The sequence below is a fragment of the Electrophorus electricus genome, chromosome 5 (genome assembly GCF_041902795.1).
Source record: "Electrophorus electricus isolate QZ-2024a chromosome 5, ASM4190279v1, whole genome shotgun sequence".
Lineage (NCBI taxonomy): Eukaryota > Metazoa > Chordata > Actinopteri > Gymnotiformes > Gymnotidae > Electrophorus > Electrophorus electricus.
Window position 1 is genome coordinate 6,759,059 of NC_137501.1, and position 17,388 is coordinate 6,776,446.

The 17,388-nt window shown below is 44.2% G+C and overlaps 2 protein-coding genes across 9 annotated transcripts; one reads left to right on the forward strand and one right to left on the reverse strand.

The window, feature by feature from the left end:
* Window positions 1-739: 739 nt before the first annotated feature.
* fam163b (family with sequence similarity 163 member B) lies at window positions 740-4,395 on the forward strand. The gene is made up of 4 exons (XM_027002930.3): window positions 740-925; window positions 1,074-1,139; window positions 2,565-2,680; window positions 3,055-4,395. Exons 3-4 carry the CDS (start codon window positions 2,588-2,590, stop codon window positions 3,511-3,513), a joined length of 552 nt encoding a protein of 183 aa, XP_026858731.2. The 5' UTR covers window positions 740-925; window positions 1,074-1,139; window positions 2,565-2,587; the 3' UTR covers window positions 3,514-4,395.
* A 181-nt stretch (window positions 4,396-4,576) lies between these two features.
* Window positions 4,577-16,450, reverse strand: LOC113572894 (ADAMTS-like 2). 8 transcript variants are annotated; one of them, XM_081714025.1, is made up of 19 exons: window positions 16,325-16,450; window positions 13,777-13,879; window positions 13,453-13,595; window positions 13,085-13,160; window positions 12,735-12,837; window positions 12,505-12,650; window positions 12,191-12,314; window positions 12,006-12,086; window positions 11,592-11,767; window positions 10,803-11,088; window positions 9,396-9,756; window positions 8,400-8,500; window positions 8,156-8,282; window positions 7,605-7,818; window positions 6,883-7,095; window positions 6,599-6,769; window positions 6,011-6,187; window positions 5,712-5,856; window positions 4,579-5,556 (listed from the first exon to the last, which is right to left on the reverse strand). In XM_081714025.1, exons 2-19 carry the CDS (start codon window positions 13,876-13,878, stop codon window positions 5,435-5,437), a joined length of 2,868 nt encoding a protein of 955 aa, XP_081570151.1. In that variant the 5' UTR covers window position 13,879; window positions 16,325-16,450; the 3' UTR covers window positions 4,579-5,434. The 8 variants fall into 8 exon arrangements, with proteins under 8 accessions (XP_081570155.1, XP_081570151.1, XP_081570156.1 ...); XM_081714024.1 differs by having other exon boundaries at window positions 4,581-5,556; window positions 10,803-11,100; XM_035529612.2 differs by having other exon boundaries at window positions 4,583-5,556; window positions 6,940-7,095; window positions 10,803-11,100.
* Window positions 16,451-17,388: the final 938 nt, after the last annotated feature.

Sequence of the window (17,388 nt, forward strand, 5' to 3'; positions counted from 1 at the left end):
TCAAGTAGTAAAAATGTGCTTTTCTCTTCCATATTGCTGTCTCCTCTTAGTGATACTCAAAGTGCTACTAGCAGCAGAACAGAAGCGAGGAAACCTGTGTGTTGGTAAGAGAGTTTGAAGAAGTTAAGAGGGGATAAGAATGCTTAGTGTGTGTGTGTGTGTGTTTTACACATATAGGAGCATACAGTATATTCTTATGAAGCCTACAGTGACATTTATCTCAAAGATTTGATATAAATATCAATGTATAAATCCTTACTATGGTAGTTTACATTACATCAACAAATGCTTTCTTAAATCACTTATTTAGCAATTAATTCAGCAGGAATTTTGTGCTGTGCAGTGCCAAAGCAGAGAAACGAAGTTAATAATAGCATAAGAACTGTGTTGCCTTTTCTAGAAGATCGTTTTTCAGCTTTAGGGAACAAGAGACACATAATACTGATTAATTAACTGATTAATTAATTAGCCCCCCCCCCCCCCCCCCAAAAGTCTTTGTCGTTGCTCTAACGCAAAATTATGTGCATGTACTCCTAGCTCCGCCGATCATCTCTCTCTCTCTCTCTCTCTCTCTCTCTCTCTCTCTCTCTCTCTCTCTCTCTCTCACAGCTCAGGTGCACCACAGATGAGCGCGCCTCCGCGTCAGCTGAAGGAATCATAACAGCTGGCCCAGGTGAAAAGGCGTTAATTATTTCACACTACCCAGAAAGCACCAAATTCCCTCGCTTCGATTTTTCTATCCGGTTGTTATTTCAACAAAATGCGAACAGGGTTGCAAGAAAAAGCGGGGACGAGCAAAGACGAGACTACTACTATCTTTCACGGTCTCATACAGTCAACTGCATGAGAAAATATCAAATCTAAGGAAAATTGGCTAACGTTGATCTTAGCGGATACCGGATTTGGGTATTATGTTTTGTCGGATGTTCGTCAAATTTTTTTATATATTTTTTTTTTCTCTGATATGGTTATAGTAAGAGTATTAAGTGGATCTAAACATTAATACAGCAACAGATTGGATGGTACCTGATATGTTAAACTCTTCTCTAGAAGTTTGGTTTGGTTTTTTTTAGAATCGACTCGGTGCTGCAGGGGAGCGGAGAGATGGACTTCCGATGTCAGTCGAGCGATTCTTAAAGGTAGGCTAACGAATATGAACAAGTTGGTGACTTTTAAATAACTTTAACATTTACATGGCCGATGTGAAGCGGGAATTAAATGTACGCACATGCTTTATGATCTTATCAGTAAAAATAGAATCAGTGAAAAAGGAAATATTGTTGTACGTGTTAATTACGTGGCTTTTAATTCGTTTAAGTATGAATAAGTAAGGTTAAGAATAGGTTCATCTACTCACTAATACATAGATAGATAGAGAGAAATGAATTCAAACGCCAAATACTTGGCGTTTTCGTTGCGTTATAGGTACCCAATATCAAATGCAAGAGAATTTTGGTTGCGTGAGTGAGTATAAGAGTATTAGTGGTAATTTAGAGCCGTTCGTCAAAACATTTTTTTTTTCTGACGATGTTTTCGGTTTCACTTTTTTTTGTCCCTCTTGGATTATTGGATTACATAACACTCCCTTTATATACAACCATCCTTACACTTACACACACACTTGCACGCATAAATACCTATACAGGAACACACAAACAGAAATGCACACTCCGACATAAATCGAAGTCTTCCTTATTCTTACAGACAAGCTGTTTGACCATAGTCTGTTGCCCATGTGTCCAACATCAATATATTCCGTATTATCAACTTCTGCCTTTTTTTCCAGAACTAAAACATCATAATCAGACCTGAGATTTAGTGCGTTTTTTAGGTTGACATCACAGATTGCACTGAGAACAAAATTTAAAGTTTCAGAATTACCTCTAATAATCTTAGGATTTGATTCAATAAACTTGTGTAACAAAATTCTGTGGAAATGAATGACTTGGTGGCTTGTGGTAAGTCTAACTGCTATCAACATTGCATCTGAAATTCTGAGGGCGGTGATCAGTCAAGCACTGAAGGAGATATTACATGTGTATTACAGTATCTGAATATCTGTCAGGTAACTGTCACTGACAAATGAAATTCTGAAGGGGTTGTTTTGGGGTGATCTGCTGACATGGGCCATATAATTAATAAGTAGACAATAATCATAAATAAAATGAAAAGGAAAAAAGAACTGTGACAGAAAAAGACAAAAGTCTTATTTGGGGGGTATCCATCCGGCTTCTTGGCTCCTCATTAAGATTCTCACAAAGACATCTCCTGTCTCCAAGTGGATTCTATTTTGAGACTTAATTTTTGTTCCACTAATGAGCTGCATCATCCCATGACAGTCCTTCAGTGCCACACATTTTTGGCTGCTTTCCTTATCCATCCCTGAATATCATCAGAAAATGGCATAATGCAGAGCAGACATGTCAGTCATTTGAAGGATTCAGAAACCTTATTATGCAGAATGGTGAGAATGGGCCAAGCCAGGGTTTCAGAAACACAACGACATGAGGTAGGCTAGACTAACATACCCTGAAAGCTAATCTTTCATTCTCCCGCATGCGCAGGGTGTTGATGGAGAGGACTTCGAATGACAGCCGGAACAGTGGTCATCACAGGTGGAATCATAGCAGCAGTCATCTTACTCACTATTGTTACAGTGTTATGTTACTGTAGGCTGCAGGTAAACACAACCTTCCATGTCAGTCTTACAGTAATACACTCTATTTGCATTTATTAAGGTGACGTGGGTAACTTCTGGAACTACATCAAAGCAGAGTGTATTGTTTGATATTACCATGTGAATTTGGTGTTACCCAGTGACACACCCTCATTCCCTCTTAAAATAACATTTTCCTTGGGTTTATTGATTTGGTACAGCCTTAAAATTAATGGAGGACTCCGCTTTTTGGTGACTACCGTAATAAGCAAATTGTCGATCATGAGCTTTTAACTAGTAGGACTCATCTGCCTCTTTGTTTCTTTGGTCTTATTCTCTTACTTTGAACCTACATGCACAATCGAACCTTTAAATGTCCCTTCCCTGTCCTTTTCTAGTATTACTGTTGTAAGAGGCAGGAGTCAGATGGTGAGGAGGAGGAGTCGGACTTCACCACTACATTACCCAGTCCTCCCTATAAGCCAAGCCCCTCTAGTCCTCCGTGTCCAATGAGCAGCCGCCCTGCCTTGCGATACTCCTCCTCCAACCAGTTCCTCATGACCGCTGAGCCTTACGATCCAAACGGACAGGCCGTCCACCGCCGCTGCAGCCCCGCGCCGCCTCGCCGGCGGGTCCTCTCCTACACCTTCTGTCCCTCCTGCTCTGGCTACCTGCCCTTCTACTTGCACGCCCAGGAGGAGCTGGACAACAGCGGGGGAGTGGTCAGTTACAGGAGCATGCAGCAGCAAGAGCTGGACCTGCCTGTGGACATGCCCAACTTTAACAAGTTCAGCCTCGTCCAGTCTGTCACCACGAGGGAGGAGCTGACGCACCACAGCGTCAGCACTGATGTGTAGTGCCATGCAGTGGCGGACCTTGACGGACAGACAGCGGCATAATTCGTTAAGAATTCTGGGACTCTAATACCTTATTAAACAGTTAAAGCTGTAATCACAAATTTATGGAAGCATCCCAACCTTTTTGATGTGGAGTTGTCATACAAGTTTTAGTCTGTGTACAGTATGTGCACATAAATATGTATATGATAATTATATCATGGTATTTTTAGAACTCTGTTTTTATCATGAAAATGAAATTAGCAAAAACAACAAACTCCTGATGGACATGAGAGGCAAATCCAATGTCATTTGAAGAATACAGATATCTTATTATGCAGAATAGACCATGTAAGCCCCAGCAGGGTTTCAGTAACTGATGTAAATACTTTAATGTTTATCTGAGGATGATGCCTCACTGCAGACTGGTGAAAAATAATAGCTATATCATGTATTCTATAGTATCTATCATTGGACTCTTCCAACTGTAGTACTGTTGGATCATGAAAACATTTGTGGGTTTTTTAATGGTTTAACCAAAACCATGATGTGTTGTTGAAGTCTGTCATGAAATGAATTGTATGAGTATTTATGGATTTCACTGTTTGATGTTTTACATTAATTCACTTCCTTGACAGTTCAGCAGTTTTGATGCACATTTCTATCAAGCAATTTTGCTAAACAAGAGTTTTGAATTGAGATTTTTAATTACTGGTTGTTTATTATGACTATTGTATGTTAAATTGTGGACCATTGTGTTGTATAGACATATGTGCCAGCAGGGGGCGATAGTTACTCCACTCAAATGGTCAGCTATCCCTTACTTTGGCAACAGCTGCAACGCTAGAGGAGTACTAGAATGTTCTTTCCTGGGATATTAAGGTCTGTCATACTGTGGGCAGAATTACCTTAATGTTGTCACCTTTATGTGTAACTTCCATATTGCCAGAATTTCAGTGACTAAGAAAATGTATTGTGTTTTTCTTTAAACCATCATCCAAGTGAAAAGTATATCAAATGCTTGATTTTGGACCTACAAATACCACACATATTGTCATTGGTGATAATCTTTTATTTATCATACTTTGAAAGGTAAAATAAAATGTGCAACTTTTCTAAAATAAAATCAAATGACTTCTAGTTTCGATTGCTGTTTGTACTCTGAGGTAACAGCAATGCAATATTTTAATAGCTGGATTGTGCCACAAAAGAGCAATATATAAACTGCATACAATTTCAAATATTACATGTTCAAGTGTCAGGACTCACTGAATGACAGATTAAATGATACAAGAGAATCAAAAGAACAGGCGTTCATTTCCTGCTGTCAGGGGAGCTATTGGCTATTAACTTAGTCATTACAGAAAATACAGGTGACTGCAGAAAATCAGAAAAAAAGATGGCAATGTGTAACAGAACCCTGGCTCTGACCAATAAATAAACTGTAGAAAAGCAAAGGTGCAATAAGAGCTTGGTAAGACACAGAAGGAATAGCAGGGCAGTGGCACTGGCAAAAGGATGAAGAGTCAGCTTATGTTTACACATACAGTACTAAGTGTTCCATCTTTAGTCTGAGGTAACATTCAACACTGACCCCTATCGCTGCCAGTCTGATGAATCTTAAACTTTCATGCATTACAATTACATTTCACTGAGCAATAATCCAAATAATTTAATGTTTGCTTAACGTATCCCACAAGCATTGGGACTTTGTCATAAAGTAGGTATTGTTACTGTAATACTGACATCACTGGTAGTTTAGTATAGCTAGTTTAACTAACAAACAATAAAGGCATCTAAAAGATGGAACCAGATTCAGGATTTCTGTATATCACCTCTTTCAGAAATGCCCCTTGACACTAGTCCTGATTCAAGTGCATTGGTCTAATAGTGATCAGAGAGCCTTGGCTCTCGCCCCTGTGGTGGGGGTGCGTGAGGGGGACTAGGAGCTGCGCGTGGTCCGGCAGGTATTGCAGCAGGCCTTGCTGTAGTACCAGTGGCTGCAGAGGTTGACCTTCAGTGCCAGAGAGCAGTTGGTGGTGGGACGATCCTGGCAGTTCTCATCTACACATAAAACGAGCCATTGACATTCTGCATAAGTGATTACATCATTGAGCAAGCAGAATCTACCTAGGAAAAGGGTGCAGATAAAATTTGAGGGTATAGATGTGAAATGAGAGGAAGTCTGGGTTTCTAGTGTAATACCCTTTCACCTCTACCTGGAGGTTCTGTGGGGCAAGCCTGCAGGGCACAGGTCTGCTTGTTAACAGGTTTGGTCAGAGGGTCGCACCCACGCACAAGCTCTCTCCCCTGGTAGCACTTCACGTCCCTCATCCTCACACCTACACCACACGTCTTGGTACACTGCCAGTGGGAGGAACAGCCAAAGCAGTGGTCAGCTGAAGCACGATAGGCCTACCCATCCACAGGTCTTTGATGAAAAGACTTTGTTAGTATAGAGCAGCTGGGTCAGTATGTAATAAAGCCATAGGAAGTTCGGGAGTAGTTTAGTTCCCACCTCTGACCAAGGGGTTGTGTACCACTTGAAGCAAGGCCTTTCAAAGCACGTGTCCTCATCCAACGGTCGCTTGCTGGCATCACATGCCTCATCATCGTGGATCTGAAACTTGCCCCCTGTGATGCCAGCGCAAAGCACTGTCCTCCTCTTTACACCACGTCCACATGTTGTGTTGCACTGACATGAGAAAAAATAATGTTCAAAGCACTTACAGTGAATAAATGATTAGATTTAAAAAATGTATTTAAAATTTTTTTTTAATTGATTAATTAATTGTCATGATTTATGTAATAATAATAATAATAATAATAATAATAAAATAATTGGAAAATTTTAAACTTTCCTGGCCATTTGAATTAAAAAACTGAAACAACTGATTCACATGCTGGAGTTGTATGAGGGCCTCTGTGCCTCTGGGTCTTTGTTCCAACTCTGCACTTCACCACCTCATTATACTAATGAGCTCTCCTTCAGAACAAAGGGAGATGGGACCCAGGCACTACTCATAATTAATGGAATTAAAATCAAATTATCTTCAGGATTATTCCCCACAAAAAATCTGTCTGAACATCTGTTTCCACATCTCACCCTTTCCCAATCCTGAGAAAGCCAGTGTGCAGGACACTCTTTATCTCCACAGGGATGAACCGCCAAAGGCTTGTCCTCAGGTGGACACTGGGACTCCGGCACCACCCGACCCTCTGGCGTCTTGCAGTACACATGCCGGACGGTCTTCCCTTGCCCGCATGTCCCAGAGCACTGAGCATCAATTCAAGAAAAGAGATCAGTGACACAAATGAAAAGTGTCCAGTGATTTAAAAAAAAAGTAACATCAAGCTATATGTACACTAGATATGCAATGCAATAAATACCGAAACAATGAGTGAGAGTGACGTTTTGGTTGATGTGTGTGCACTATGCTGTCCTACCGGCCCCCACTCAGACGCTGTCCACTGGCGCTCACAAGGCGGACCTGTGCAATTTTTAGCAGATGGAGGGCGGGTCGCTTCGTCACATGACATGACCTCGTCCGAGCACCTGACTTCTCGGGTCACCAAGTCTCGGTGGCCACATTTTGCTGGACACTGCGCAACGAACAAACAGCAGTTTTTAATCGCTCTCCGTTATCTGTACTAGTTACTGTTCCTAAACACAAACATATTCATAACAAAAAGGGCAGGAATAAAATAAAACCTGTTTCATATTATTAGCTATATTTAAATAACACTTTTCTCACACTCAAGGACACTTTACAGAAAGACTTACAAACACTCACACACCAATGAGAAGCAGCAGCCAAATTGCACACAACATAGTCTCAATCAGAAACCACACAGCCTCCTGGGGGACTGTGCAGGGGAAGAGGAGGAGGTTAAGATCAGGACAGAGCTCCAACCATCACTGGACATACACAGGTCACTTTCATACAGGGCAATTTAGAATATCCAATCAACCTAATCTCCATGTTTTTCACTGAGAAGCAAACATGCTAACCGCTGAGCCACATCTCAGCTTTTACAACAGCTTTTTGCAGCACTTCAAGCAGCAACTACTTCCATGCATCAAATTATCCACGTGCCTTTTTTGTACCCACCTCTAACCATTCGGCCACCTCCCATTGGGGCCCGCATGTGGGGCTCTTGCAGGCCCTGCGCTCCGGAGGGCGCTCTAGCTCAGTTTCCGTGCAGAGGTCGCTATAGACCGAGCTGTCCAGCCCCGGGGCCAGCATCTTCCAGCAGCGCACTAGACGGAACTGAAAGCCCTCGCCGCACGTCCGCGAGCACTCGCTCCAGCTGCTAGCCTCCCACCTGCAGAAGAGAGAAAGTGTGACGCCGGCCAGTCTGTTGTGTCCGTTGCATTGAGTGTAAGTGTAAGTTTTTTAAAAAGTGTAAAAACGTGGTCCTAATTAAATTAAAATAATGGTAATGTGGTTTTGTGCCATCATTCATGCTGACCATGTTAGATCTGTTCAAATAAGCCATCCTGTCCATCAGGATGTAGAATGCTGTCATCGCATGTCTTTGGTGAGAATAAATGTGAGTCTCTTCTGTAGACCCCCCGCTACACCCCCACCCCCTGACAAAAAAAAACAGTGTTTTCTTTCCTGTAGGATTTCTACTATGATTGAGTATAGTATCTGCAAACCTGGGCTGACACTCCCGTCCTATGCAGAAATCGTGCACGGGTTCAGGCCGAGTCAAAGCATCACAGTATGTGTCATCCACCTCGGCACCATCGTAACGCACACACATGGCAAACGACTTTGCCACACCTGTTACAGAGAGACAGATAACCATCAAAAGGCTACATAAAATAATACAAAAAAGAAAACCGAAAGCCATATCTATCCCTATATAATTACGTATATACTGGCTGAGGAGGTGAGTACCTATGGAGCATGTCATGCTACAAGGCTCTTGAGAGGACAGCTTCCAGCGATACATATCAGCAGCACTCATTCTGTTCTTCTGTAGCAACCTCTGATGACTCCTACAGGAGGGCAAAGCATTTCACTGGTTCTGTCTCAGACGAGACCACGTCCCAACCGTCTTCATCGTACATTAGACAAAATATATTTATTTGCTGAAGCCGAGACACCAACTGGTAGTTCAGTCATAAAACCACAAACATTTTTGTAATTCCTAGTCACACTTATTACCTGAATGGCAGGCATGGAAAACTGTGCAGTGCTTTACCGAAAAAAAACGATAATAAAACCTCCACCTTATGATTCCTGTAAATTTATCGGATGTCACGAGTATAGCCTGTACCCGAGTGATCTATGGTGCTTTTTTCCACAAATAACAAAACACCATATGTTATGCCTTTCCAAAAGACCATCTTCCTAACTCTCAGTCTATCTCTCTCCTCCTGCCTGGAATCTCTCTTTTCCTTAAAGTGCGAAACAGGGTGTGCCATGTGACGTGCTTTACGACCTCTGGCAGAGAGGCTGGTGAAGCGGTGTGTGGACACATAGCAGGGAAGCCAACATGAATTATAAATATGATGGAATGCAGTCCCACCATGCCTCAGCTTGGCTCCTTTCACTACTCTTTGAATGTCTCGGAGAGCGTTAAAAGAAAAAAAAAAAAAAGCAGCCCAAGGCAAGTCTGGAGCACATTCCATTCCCCGTGAGTAGGGCTGTCCCAGATGAAACCTCTGCGCACTTTTACATGTCTCTCACAGAGGGATAGGGGATGGCTAACGGTTTAGATATCTTTAACCTGTAGCAGTACTTTGCATGGAGAGAATGGGGCTTTATGAGGCGAAGGGACAAGGGGCTAAAGTGGTGCTTTGGGTGACGATTATTGGCAAGACGGGTTGTCGTCGTTTATGGCTGTAATAGACGATTGGAGACTAAGATGACGCACGTGGACTACTTTACCTGGTGCGATTGGTGCGGTTGCTGCTCCTCAAGCTGGTAATCAGGGTCCGGTTCTGAAACAGGAGGTCTCCTGTGTCGTTATGGTGACGGCCGAGAGTAAATTCGAGAAACGAACCATTTAGTATCCCTTGCTCTGTGCTACTGTAGTCTAACTCAACTGGCTCTACTTCAGAAGAGAGGCGCGCCCCCTCATTCAGAAGCTGATTGGCAGAAATGTTCATATGCATGTTGCCAGAGTCCATCCGTTGCCCGAGAAGCATCCTCCATATAAGGTTCTCCGCATCCACCATCTCCTCTGCAGGACTGCTGGCTGGCGCAATGCCAGGCGTGACCACTCCATTTGGCCAGCTGCTATTTCCATCTTCACAAATAAAAATTTGGACAGATGACCAAATATCATTAGTAGGTTTGGTTGAACGAATGAGAAGAGCGCACTAAAAAAAAGTGTAACAGTAAGAACCAGCAAGAATAGCACAGGCTATGGGCATAACTCAAATACCTAGCCAGATTTTCTTACTATCTCATATCAACAAAAGAATTTCCACAGCATTTAAAAAAAAAATTTTTAAAATGCCTTTGGCATTCAAGAGGACCACCTCAGACACACTGACTGGCCTCTCTCCTATGTGGTTGTGGTAGCTGGCATGACTTATAGAGAAACTGAGAGGATACAGTGGTAGCCTACCACAACCAGAGGGCAATAACAGACTCCTGGCCCTCCTACACTGAAGCCGCCCAGGACACCACACTCTACTTTTTCGCTCTTTCTTTCTCTGTCAGAACTCCAGCTCTCAATACAAAGATAAGCATAAGACCACACCTGCCTATGGTCCACTAATCTCAACAGAGAGAGAATGTCAGTGTTCCCTAAATTTTTCATTCTGACTTGCAAATATTTGCTGATCATGTGTTATAAACAGACTCCAAAGGGCCAGCAGAAAGAGCCTAATTTAAAAAAAACTGCTACTTTTTCATTCTGGTTGAGTGCCCCATGAACCATACGCAACTCTCTGCTCTCTCTCTTTGTTTCACGTACTGTAAAAGCATCATTATTGTGCATCAATATGGAATCTGGATTAAAGGTGGTGGGTGAGTTCACAAGAGAGAGGGATAAATATCTATTACTTTAAAAATGTTGACAGAGAAAATGTGTACCTTGTCAAAACCACAGTGTATTCATCTGATTTTTAAGAGATACATCTGCATTTGAAAGAAAATGTCGATATGTTCTTTCTGCAGCATGTTTTAATAACGGATAAAATAGATAAATAGAATGGACCTAGTAAGCAAAGGCTTTGAAAAACATTTGTCCTCCATTCCATCACAGGTTTCAATAAAAAATGGCTTGGCCAATGCTTATTTAAAGCTGACCCAGATACCGAGACCATGCCAGAGCATCCTGCTTACAATCTATGGCAGCTGTATCCTCATACACCTCGTTGGTCTCCTGGCTGGGCCTCTGTCTCTCCACCACACCTGGCTCCCCGCCCCGCGCACCTGCCTGGTTCCTCTCTGTCTTGGGGACAGCTCGGACATGCGAGCTCTCGTTATGGGGCAACATGCTGTCTATCTCCATGGAGACCTGATGACTTGTTCCTCCGTCTGAGCCGGTGTAAATGGGTGGCTGAGAGACAGGCGTGAGAGTGTCGCGCATCACAGTATACTCATACGTGATGTAAGGGTTTCGGCCATTCTGGTTCCAGACCTCGGAGGACAGGAGACAAGAAGCAGACAGACGGCACACAAACTAAGAACACAAGACAGGCAACATGTTTTATATAGAAGTCTTGTCTTTTGGTGTTTTTGCCCTTCTTTTCAATTCCAACTCCTCCATCAGAAGATTTCTACAAAGCCCCTTCCTCCTGGCTTAGCACTCAACCACTTTTTGGGCTGCATGCACACACAAAAAATAATTGACCGGCAGGGAGGATCATAGCCTTGTAGAAAATATTCCTGACTATTAAAACTTTTATTAAAATTATTATTAGAGCCAAGGACAGTCATGTGACATTTCTTTTTCTCAGAACAACCAGCTACTTCAGCAATAGTTATCAGGATGTGAACTTTAAGACAAATGGCACCTGCGGTCTGCATTAAGTCAATGGCATCTGCAGTCTGCACTAAGTCAAAGGATTACCCAGCCAGTCAGTGCGATTACCCAGGGACAGCCGAGAAGAAGTACCATGGCTACAGTACCAGTATATTGATGGGTTGATCGATGGGTCCTTTTGCCACAATGTACTCAATTCCCGTCTCATACACATCGGTGGGCCTCCGGTACTTGAAGATGGTGCCTGCCACGTGGAAATTCTGAGGGCTGTCCACCTTGTATGCACCATTGAAGAAAAAGTTCCCAGCCTGGTCTGTCACAGCTGCAGTGTAACACGGGAGGAAGAAGAAAACGTCAGAGAAGTTTTAATCCAGCTATGTAACTGTAACTGTACCCAATGCTAAGTCATGCTAATTTGGAAATCAAACTATATATATCAAGTTACTTTTATTGGCTATGTCTCTGGTTTGCCTTAAAGTGGCAATTCAATTCTTGCTCATATTCATTCATGTCCTTTAGAAGTTTCTTTCTGAACTATTAATTGACCTGGACCTACGCACCTAGTATATCTGCAGACTTCTTCCGCTCGATGACCTGGATGTCCCACGAGCCCTCTGGAATTTGTGTAATGAAGGAATATCCTTCAAAAAGAAAAAAACATGTATTGAATTCACTGCTTCTGTATTCATTCAGTGGTGGCTCTTGACGAGATGTAACAAGTTACAGGTAATGGGGTTATCCCTACCCAGGCTGGAGGCTCCCCGCCGGAAGTTTCCAGTCACCCGGCTACAGCTACTCCCATCTCCTTGACACACACCACACTTGTCCAGTGTGTTGGGAGAGAAGAGGACGCCATCACAGCCAATCGGCTGCAGAGAGAGACGCCAATCTAAAGGGCCTCATGTTTCAGAACACAAACTATTTGAAGATTTTAAGATTTTAAGTCTCAGATGGATTTTCCTCAAATGCTTACGAACAGTGCTTAAAGGAGCATAGTGCTGCATTATATCCTGCCTATTTAAGAATGCGGTCACATCAACTTGAGATCCATACATTTACCTCACACCTGCTGTCTACACAGACTCCCCTGTAATTGCTGTACTTGCAGGAAGTCCCGTCACGGGCTGGCACCATCAGCTGTCTCTGACCGTCTGACGTGGTGCAATGGAGGTCACAGGGATTGCTGGAGATATGAACGTAGTCATCTACAGAATTACAGACATGGCATCAGTGTTTGCCCTCAGGCATGCCCCGCACAATGAGGCTGGATCTACTCGGACAGTGGATACCTGGGTAAAGAGGCTTCCAGTAGTAATTCTTTCCATTGTACACCTGAGAGTTGAACGATGAGCACTGCTCCTCCCGGAAACTCCTTCCAGTTGAGGGACATTCCTGCAAGTGATGGACTAGAGTCAGACGGGACATCAACCTTAAGAACCACTATCGACCTGGAAATGAGGGGCAGCTCAGAATAAACAACAGTTACTGGCAGTCTAATTTTCTAACTAGTGAAAGAATGACTAATCAGTATAAAGCTACTATGCTGGTAAGTGTGGATTCTGGGTTTTATTTCTGTGAGTTTGCACAAATACATTGTGTGTTTTAGATAGGAATGGGAAGACTAATAGTGTGAACTAACCTTCGTATTGCAGAGGTGGTATCTTTTTGCATTTCCTGTGCATGTCGTACTGTCCTTGCCAGTAGCCTTTTTCTTTCTTTGAATGAAAGATGTTTGTGCATTTGTATTTTTTATGTTTTTCTTTGCATTCTTTGAGAAACCCTCCAGCCCATTTTTTTCAAAAGTCTTCAAATTATAATTGTTTTAAATTCTCTTTGAAGAATTCTCTCTGCAAATGTGTCTTTCAGAGCATCTGCACATAAAGCCAGTGACCCAATGCCAATGACAGAAGTTAATAAAAAGAAAATAATTAGCTGTAACCTTTTTTTTACAATGGCAATTCCTTGCTTAAAAACATATGATAAGCCAGTGTTGGTTGACACACTGACCTTTGCTTAAGACAATGTCTCTCCTGAGACATAACCCCGCCTCCACAGGTACGTGTGCAGGCTGTCCACTTGGCCCATTCCCCCCACCAAAACGTGGTCACACCCAGCCCATCTTCCAGGCTGTTCGAAGCCACACCCTCGTCCTGCAACAAATAAAGATACCATTCAGGAAGTGAGCAAAACCTTGAAGCTTCTGTACTCAATACTGCCTGTCAACCAGCTAATGAGCTAACACACAGTTACGCAGGTGCTGTGGTTACGATCGCCTCACTACATGTTGAAGTTGACAGCTCTGTTTTTGAAAGGTGTGTGACCAAAACGAACTTGTCCTCTAGTGGAGATGTTGCCGAGAGAGAATGCCAGCGTTAAGAGACCCAGGAGGACTGTGCAGCACCCTCCACACTGGGCCTGTGACCAGGTCTTCATCCTGAAAATTGAGGATGTGGTAAAAGGGAACTTTACTGCTTCTGAAAACACTATCTTTAATTAGCTCTGTTAACAACTACAAAGCCAGCAAGAGAAAGTGGCATCAGATGTGTTCACACCTAATACTCATCCTTACCTTAAGTATCTATTGATTGCTTAATCTCATACCTAAAATATCTTCAAACAGGCAGAACTGGTAGTGATGTTTAGTGTTAGCATGGAACAGGTGTGGGCTGAAATAGATTAGGTACTGGCACTGTAGTGCAATAGATTTCGCAGCTGGCACACATGAAACTTGCACTACAAGTGTGGGAAATAGAGAAGGCTTGCAGAGATTTGTATCCCCTCACTGTCTCCTGCGCAAGAGGGCCATAATAGCTTTTCCTTCAGATTAATGTCTACTATTGAGGAGATGTATATCAGACATATTGGCCACACTTGATTGGAGGAAAACCCTTCTCGCATGGCTTTTTTCTTGCGTTTGGTGTCCCCTCATCAGACCTATGCTTCCAGTTACGTTGGCTACTTAAAGTAAGCAAACAGATTGTCTAGCTCTGTTTGCAGTCTGGCTTTTTCTGGCACTAAATATTGGTGACAGGTGTCTTAAGCTACCCACAGGAGCACCTGGACTTCATTATCCGGCCCAGACAGAGCTGGAGCACTGCCAGCTCACCAAACACCCGACTCCCACAGACGTGTGCGGCGGGTCCACGCCCGCCGAGACAGACCTTCCTCTTCTGGGCTTCCCAGGCCGTGGAGGAGAGTAAATACAGGCTCACGACTTCCCCAGCGCTCTAGCCACCCAAAGACCCGAGGCCCTCACTCAGGGGAAAGTGGGAGGGAAACAGGAGGTGTTTTTCTTTCCCTGGAAGCCGACAGACAGTGGGGCCTTTCCCCTCTTGGGGTGGGGGAGGGAGTAGGGGCATGTGCTTACTGAGGGAGCGAGACCTAGTTTGCAGGCTGGGAGTCATACTTTTATAGGGGAGCCACTCCTCACCAGACTCCCGGCTTCCTCGGCTCTCAGCAGGAGGGCGACACAGGCCACAGGGGGAAGGAAGAAGGTTTAGCAGAGGCCTTGCACATCTCTCTGAGCTCGGCTGCAGAGGAGCAACAAGTGCCTTGCACGAAGCTCATCCACAAAAACATCATCAGGTTGCTCCTGAAAGGCGCTTTGTTTTTCTAGCGCGAAGAAGGATCTAGATTCGCTTGTAAAAGCCACAGTGCCAAAAGACACAATTAAGGAAAAAAAAACAAAACAGTAACACCTTCTTAACCCTTTCTCAGTTTTGGAGAATCCTAACTATGCCTGATTTCTGCAGGACTGAATGTATCTATGAACAAGACAGTCTTCAACGGGATCACCTGCTTTGTACTCAGCCTCTGTGTGCCTTCCAAGTCCTTCCCAGAGATGTGTGACCGGCAGATTTCCTACTTGATTGTGTTGGAGACTGTCCACCCCAGACCGCCCCCGGATGTCTTGCAGTGCCCTCTTCCATTCTTCATCCTGACTAATTTACTGAAGACAGTAGCAGCCTGCTAGCCCAACACTAAATTAATTTCTCCCTTCACATACAAATCATCCCAGCAACTCATTCAGTTCCATGGGGGATGTGGAGTGTATCCTTCCAAATATTTATTTGAGCCCTTCAAGTAGTTTAGTAGCAGAAGTACATTTATTAGAACATTTATTTGAAGACTGACATCTGAGCTAGCTAAATAGTTTCATGGCAAATGCCTTACTTGCATCATCAAGTACAATTTCGAGTTGTAAACCACTCCTTGGTTTATTCAAGGGACAGTGAACTATAACTTTTTGACTGCAATAAATGTGAAAACTTTTATTACCGCATTTTTCATAGTCTATTCAGATGTGCATACTGTGTCAGCATATTGTGTTATGATAATGCAAAATGCTCCTGGTTGAAAGTTTAAAAGCTGAAAGTGGTGTATTTCTCTCTTGGCTAAAGTGAAAACAGTGGTAGCAGAAAAACACTCTAAGAGGAAGACAGTATTACATTCTTGTCATGTTATTTGACATTTGCCTGCCATCACATCAATAGTTCTTTGCCAAAAAAGCCCATGGTCCACTTCAGTGTTCACTTCTATGTCAGCATAGTGGAGCTGCAGAAAAGTCAGCACTGTTTGTTTGGGGTTGTTTTGCTGTGGAACAAGTGTCTAGCCTGTCTGGTTTAACTGTCTGTTCTCAAACAAGTTGCTCTAATAACACACACATGCACACACACACACACACAAACAGACAAACACACACACACAAACACACACAAAAACACACATATGCATGTGCGCACGCACGCACACACACAAACAAACACACGCACACGCACACACACACACACACACACACACACACACACACACACACACACACACACACACACACACACACATACACACACACAGAGTAAATATTAGTTCATGTCCTTACCTGCAGTCCTGGGGCTATGGTGGCGCTGAATGCTGGCTGACCAGTGTGGGTGGTTGTGGCAGTCGTGGTCTGTAATGGTGTGCTCTAAGGATGTGTCTCACGAAGAGGGTAAGGTGTACATCTGCATCCCTCCTCTCACCCACCCTCCCACCCTCCCTTCCTCCCTCCCTCCCTCCCTCCTGCTCCCCTTCCACCCTAGCAGGAAGAGAGTGGCAGTGCTAGGGGAACGCCCACGTGAAAGCACTCTTCCAGCTGGTGCCAAGCTGGAGGGCTGCGGCGGCGGCCGCTGCTCCTCCTCCTCCTCCTCCCGCTGCTGCTGCTGCTGAGCTGTGGAGCAGAGCCTCGTCCCCGGCGAGCCCCAGCCAGACTGAAGTTGACTGGGCTCGGCTCGCAGACAGACAGGGAGGAAGTCGTCGTTTCCCACAGAGCAACCCCTCAACCGCCCCCACCCCCACCCCATTCCTCCTCCTCCTCGTCCTCCACCCCGCCAGCTCCCCTCTGCATCACAGAGGCCCATTCCCCATTCCCACCCCGTTCCTTGGCGCTCCAAGTCCAATAACATGCTCTTCCCAGGCTCCTGCTTGCATTCGCTGCCTAATCCTGTACTGCTACCCCTAGCCATGGCTGTCCCCCTCCCAAGAGGCCCGTCATTATGCCTGGCTGCAGGCCTGGAGCGTTGATATAATGGGCCGCAGCAGGCCAGCAACGGTGGGAGAAAGGCGTGTGGAGATGAGAAGACGGTGGAAATAAAGTGACAGGAGCCAACGCCATGCCCAGAGTCCCGAACACGTGGCAAAAAGCAAGCAAAGCGAAGCCCACATAAGGCAAACAGAGGAATTCGCTGTGGGTAAACCTGAGGCAACAGCCCAAGAACTAAATATGGATACACCTAGGCAGAATGAAATATAGAGTATGAGAGAGGCAGACATGGTGAGATGGAGGACGTGAAGGTTTGGCCAGCAGTGGCAGATAGCTGAAACCACCATGCCTGCATGTGACGCGTGCATTTTCAAGACCACATGTTCTGTCGGCTGCCTGCACGTCTGCTCTGTGCATTAGGGACG

What these genes read in the sequence shown, in the direction of transcription:
- fam163b (XM_027002930.3), top strand. Translation starts at nt 2,588, where the DNA reads ATGACAGCCGGAACAGTGGTCATCACAGGTGGAATCATAGCAGCAGTC. An exon ending in TATGTTACTGTAGGCTGCAG is followed by an intron (nt 2,681 to 3,054) that starts GTAAACACAACC and finishes GTCCTTTTCTAG; the next exon opens with TATTACTGTTGTAAGAGGCA.
- LOC113572894 (XM_081714024.1), bottom strand. Translation starts at nt 13,878, where the DNA reads ATGAAGACCTGGTCACAGGCCCAGTGTGGAGGGTGCTGCACAGTCCTC. An exon ending in GTGTAGACAGCAGGTGTGAG is followed by an intron (nt 12,315 to 12,504) that starts GTAAATGTATGG and finishes CTCTCTCTGCAG; the next exon opens with CCGATTGGCTGTGATGGCGT. An exon ending in AACCGCACCAATCGCACCAG is followed by an intron (nt 8,501 to 9,395) that starts GTAAAGTAGTCC and finishes GCCCTCCTGTAG; the next exon opens with GAGTCATCAGAGGTTGCTAC.